The sequence below is a fragment of the Schistocerca americana genome, chromosome X (assembly GCF_021461395.2).
Source record: "Schistocerca americana isolate TAMUIC-IGC-003095 chromosome X, iqSchAmer2.1, whole genome shotgun sequence".
Classification (NCBI taxonomy): domain Eukaryota; kingdom Metazoa; phylum Arthropoda; class Insecta; order Orthoptera; family Acrididae; genus Schistocerca; species Schistocerca americana.
Window position 1 is genome coordinate 910,624,421 of NC_060130.1, and position 6,024 is coordinate 910,630,444.

General features: G+C 39.3%; 1 protein-coding gene across 1 annotated transcript; it reads right to left on the reverse strand.

Moving 5' to 3' along the window:
• Nucleotides 1–4,494: 4,494 nt before the first annotated feature.
• On the reverse strand, nt 4,495–5,656 carry LOC124556386. The gene is made up of 4 exons (XM_047130349.1): nt 5,639–5,656; nt 5,446–5,597; nt 4,798–5,344; nt 4,495–4,755 (listed from the first exon to the last, which is right to left on the reverse strand). The coding sequence occupies exons 1-4, from the start codon at nt 5,654–5,656 to the stop codon at nt 4,495–4,497; spliced, it is 978 nt and encodes a 325-aa protein (XP_046986305.1).
• Nucleotides 5,657–6,024: the final 368 nt, after the last annotated feature.

A 6,024-nucleotide genomic window follows, 5' to 3' on the forward strand; every position in this document is an offset into this window, starting at 1 on the left:
AGGACAAACGAGTGTAGTGTAAGCTGTCTCTTTAGTGGACTTGTTGCATCTTCTAAGTGTCCTGCCAATGAAACGCAACCTTTGGCTCGCCTTCCCCACAATATTATCTATGTGGTCTTTCCAACTGAAGTTGTTCGTAATTTGAACACCCAGGTAATTAGTTGAATTGACAGCCTTGAAAATTGTACTATTTATCGAGTAATCGAATTCCAATGGATTTCTTTTGGAACTCATGTGGATCACCTCACACTTTTCTTTATTTAGTGTCAACTGCCACCTGCCACACAATACAGCAATCTTTTCTAAATCGCTTTGCAACTGATACTGGTCTTCAGATGACCTTACTAGATGGTAAATTACAGCATCATCTGCAAACAACCTAAGAGAACTACTCAGATTGTCACCCAGGTCATTTATATAGACTAGGAACAGCAGAGGTCCCAGGACGCTTCCCTGGGGAACACCTGATATCACTTCAGTTTTACTCGATGATTTGCTGTCTATTACTACGAACTGCGACCTTCCTGACAGGAAATCACGAATCCAGCCGCACAGCTGAGACGATACCCCATTGGCCTGCAGCTTTATTAGAAGTCGCTTGTGAGGAACGGTGTCAAAAGCTTTCCGGAAATCTAGAAATACGGAATCAACTTGAGATTCCCTGTCAATAGCAGCCATTACTTCGTGCGAATAAAGAGCTAGCTTCGTTGCACAAGAACGATGTTTTCTGAAACCATGCTGATTACGTATCAATAGATCGTTCCCTTCGAGGTGATTCATAATGTTTCAATACAGTATGTGCTCCAAAACTCTACTGCAAACCGACGTCAATGATATAGGTCTGTAGTTCGATGGATTACTCCTACTACCCTTCTTAAACACTGGTGTGACCTGCGCAATTTTCCAATCTGTAGGTACAGACCTAAAGGTGAGCGAGTGGTTCTATATGATTGCTAAGTAGGGAGCTATTGTATCAGCGTAATCTGAAAGGAACCTAATCGGTATACAATCAGGACCTGAAGACTTGCCCGTATCAAGCGATTTGAGTTGCTTCGCAACCCCTAAGGTATCTACTTCCAAAACTCATGCTAGCAGCTGTTCGTGTTTCAAATTCTGGAATATTCCATTCGTCTTCCCTGGTGAAGGAATTTCGGAAAACTGCGTTCAATAACTCCGCTTTAGCGGCACAGTCGTCGGTAACAGTACCATCGGCACTGTGCAGCGAAGCTATTGACTGTTATTTAATAAGTTATTTGTAAAAAAAGTATTGTATGCCAGAAGTAAATCTAATGATTGTCTCTAACTAGAAGTCTGTAAATATATGGGTATACTGATTAGCTTATTTTAAATTTATCTAAATTTGTAAATACTTTGACATGTCCTATATCCTTGTAAAAAGAGATCTATGGATGAATAAAGCTGCTACTATATATATATATATATATATATATATATATATATATATATATATAGTAGCAGCTTTATTCATATATATGCAACACAATTTGCGAACATAGACTATAAGACAATTTTCTTCATTTGTGAATAAATGAAATAAACCTTGGGGTTACGAGAGTGTCGTCATATACTACCAGTGAGCTCCATTCGCTACCAGTGACGTTAGTACTAAACTGGAGAGACTACTATACGAATCAAAGCCGTGATGCGTGACGTCGCAGTCACCCTTTTAAACTGGGGCAAGGTGTGTGTATTTAGTTTAATTTTCTCTGCTAGCTATTGCCTTGTATCTTCTAACCCTTCACTGCCAGACTAATTTCGCAGTTATTCTGTCGTGTTTACTTACGTAATTTCCGTACTACTGCTAAGGCTGCTGACGAATAATGTTTCTCAAAAATCTTATCTCTGTGCAACAATTGTTTTTCGTTTCACTTTCGCATTTTATTTCCTGAATGAAGAAACTATATAGCGATACAGAATGTCCAAAACATTGACATGAGAACTTCTTACTACAAGAACATCATCAGATATGTAGCGAACTTTCACACAGTAAGACATTTGATGTAAAGTGCATTTCTCTTTGCACCTGACGAGAAAAGTTCTGCACACAACATTAGGCAACAAAACTGCTGAACCATTGCTTTGTTGCTTATTTCAGCTACTAACAGGAGAAAAAATTTTTTAATGTTAATACAAATCACTTTACAGATTGTTATGTTAACAGTTTGCGGGCAAAAATTTTGAGAAAGGTAGGAGACGGTCAAATTAGTAACATGTAAACATCAAATTTTAATTTTTATATATTGTTTTGCTTCGTTCAATATCTACTGAAGAGCCAAAGAAACTGGTACACCTGCCTAATATCGTGTAGGGCCCCCGCAAGCATGCAGAAGTGCTGTAACACGACGTGACATGGACTCGATTAATGTCTGAAGCAGTGCTGGAGGGAACTGACACCATGAATCCCGCAAGGCTATCCATAAATCCGTAAGAGTTCGACAGGGTGAAGCTCTCTTCTGAACAGCTCGTTGCAAGGCATCACAGATATGCTCAATAATGTTCATGTCTGGGGAGTTTGGTGGTCAGCGGCAGTGTTTAATCTCAGAAGAGTGTTCCTGGAGCAACTCTGTAGCAATTCTGGACATTTGGAGTGTCGCATTGTCCTGCTGGAATTACCCAAGTCCGTCGGAATGCACAATGGACATGAATGGATACAGGTGATCTGACAGGATGCTTAGGTACATGTCACCTGTCAGAGTAGAATCTACACGCATCAAGGGTCCCATATCACTCCAACTGCACACACCCCACACCATCACAGAGCCTCCACCACCTTGAACAGTCCCCTGATGATGTGCAGGGTACATGGATTCGAGAGGTTGTCTCCATACTCGTACACATCCATCTGCTCGATACAATCTGAAACGAGACTCGTCTGACCAGGCGACACGTTTCCAGTCAACAATAGTCCAATGTCTGTGTTGACAGGCCCGGGAAGAGCATAAAGCTCTGTGTCGTGCAGTCATCAAGGATACACAAGTCGGCCTTTGGCTCGAAAAGCCCATATCGATGATGTTTCATTCAATGGTTCGTACACTGACACTTGTTGATGGCCCAGTATTGAAATCTGCAGAAATTTGTGGAGGGGTTACATTTCTGTTGCGTTGAAGGTTTCTCTTCAGTTGTCATTGGTCCTGTTCTTGGAGGATCTTTTTCTGGCAGCAGCAATCTCGGAGATTTGATGTTTTAAAGGATTCCTGATATTTTCACAATACACTTGTGAAATGGTCGTACGAGGAAAATCCCCACTTCATCGCTATCTCGGAGATGGTGTGTCTCAAAGCCCGTGCGCCGACCATAACATCACGTTCAAACTCACTTAAACCTTGATAATCTGCCATTGTAGCAGTAACTGATATAACAACTGTCTTATTGTCGACTGCAGCGCCATATTCTGTCTGTTTACTTACCTCTATATTTGAATACACATGCCTACACTAGTTTCTTTGGCGCTTCAGTGTATATTCACATATGTCACACTGGCAAATGTGATTAGCTTCCTCAACCTTTGCCTCATGCCAGAATAGTTACCCTCTGCAGCATCTATTGCTTTTTTGTGTGTGCCTTTAATCTAATTTGAAGGTACACAGTAGCATATATAAATCATATTAACTGTGACTCATGCATGTCTTCATAGTCAGTGGCAGAAACTAGCGTATGCACTTTGCCAGATACTTTGGCTTGTTCACGAAAAACACAACACAGAGGATTAATAAGTTTGCAAAAAAAAAAAAGATTTCGTTTTAAAATAAATGTCACTAGAGCAGAACAAAAGCATATTGCTGTATGCTGAACTGTTTTTAACACTGCTACAGATGGGTGAAGCAAACCACCTCTGTCAACCTCTATAGCAAAGGCAGATGGATTTGCAACATGAGTCTTGTAGTAAGTGTATCATTTGGGCACATTTAGGGAACAGTGATAAGTCCTTTGCTGTCAGTACATCTTAACATTTGCAAAATATTTCTCATAAGATATATTGATATATAATAAGTAGTACATTTTATTCACTGAGTAGTGTTGAATCAAAAGTCTCAAAGTAACTAGTATCTTCAATATCATCAGTGAACTTATCACTTTGCTTCGTATGGCACTAGAATTCATGAACACCAAAAGATCTCACTTTCCCAATGTCACCTACATCACTTGCAGTAACATTGTTCTTCAGCAACTTTGTTCTCATGACAACCTGGAACTATAATGTTGTGGGGTTATTGTTCCAACCAAACTTATATCTGATGCAAGAAAAAGGAGTTCTAGATGATCTTGTGAGAGTTTGTATATCAAAAACACTTTTGAGGTTCAGTATCCCGAAAGAGAAACGTCTGAGTGAGGTTCCTGCCACCATTTGTGCACATCAAAAATTCCAGTAAAAATGTTTTTTGTGGATGTACTAATGCACACACACCATCAATCCTTAATGTTTGAAGGAATTTTTCTGCACAATGAAGAAATTCAGGCCAATAGTTTACATTTTCAGTTCTCTATGGGTTTTTGAAAGCCCTTAGGATGAACATTCCTAGAGCTGCACACATCAAACAGTTTATCAATAATTCTGGTGAATCCTACAGTGGCAGAGGCGTCCTGAAAGTCTGGGTGCTGGGAACTCTCTAGAAGTTCAATGGAATCAGCAACACTGCAGCTCACTGTCTGGGCTGCTAAAGAGACATTAATTTTCTTACTACGCAAATTCACATGTGAACCAGAGAGTGAATTGGCAAATTTTAAATTATCACACTCTTGGAGATAATGTAACTTCAAAATATAGTTCTATTTCACATCTCCAGCTTCATAGTTAATAGTTTTCTTTGCAACCAAAGTATTACAAACTAATTTCAGCCTACAGAGTGTATGGAGAATTGCATGAACATTACAGTCATTAGCAGGATGCTTGAAGTAAGGAGCAAAATTTTCCGCATTCAGTGCCTGAATGTTAACATCAGCACCATCGCATGTCACTGACCTCGCAAGAACACCTACAGTCAGTATACAAACTGTCACAATTTCATTTATTACATCTGAATACAGTTTATTCACAAAGATATACACAATTGGGGACTTAAACATTTCGGTGTATGACCGTATCTGAAATACTAAAGCTTCAGTAGCCAGTTCTCCTGCATCTGTATTCACAATGTTGCTCAAATCAACATAGCCTGCACAATTTTTTTTCGACACAATGTGCTTCCTAACTGACATACTATCAAAAATAAGTACACTCTCTTTAAGATACCGTTTGTCACTGTCATTATGTTTCAGATACTTGAAAACCTCTTGTAGATAGTCAGGTTCACAATTTACTGATGACACCAAATCTTGAAGAATACTATGGTGGGACAAAAGAAACATAGAGTGTACAAATCTATATGCCCTATGGGAAAAGAAATACATAGGAAGGAAAATGGTTTGGTTAGTTCACTGTAGCACCTGGATTGCTTCTTTGCACCACTGTTTTTCAAGTGCGTAACAATAAATTCTAAAGGAAAACAGCTAAAATTTTCTTCAAGAACACTTTCCATTTTGTCATTTACACAGTTTCTTTTTTCGAGCATTGTAATAAGTTCTGCTATTGTTTCCACCTTTTTTCACAGCACTCCACTTTCATATGCAATCTTCTCACATCTTTCCCAAGAGCCATACTTCAGTGACAGTTATCAATCTGAACAATTTCATCACACTTCCCATGATTGCCATTGGATTCACACACCGTATTTGTCGTTAATTTCCTGAAACAAAGTTAAAGGAATCCATCAGCAACAATTACGAGCTACTAGAAACTGAGAAAGATACATTAACAGCAATATGTATCCTTGTTGCTACACTCCTGGAAATTGAAATAAGAACACCGTGAATTCATTGTCCCAGGAAGGGGAAACTTTATTGACACATTCCTGGGGTCAGATACATCACATGATCACACTGACAGAACCACAGGCACATAGACACAGGCAACAGAGCATGCACAATGTCGGCACTAGTACAGTGTATATCCACCTTTCGCAGCAA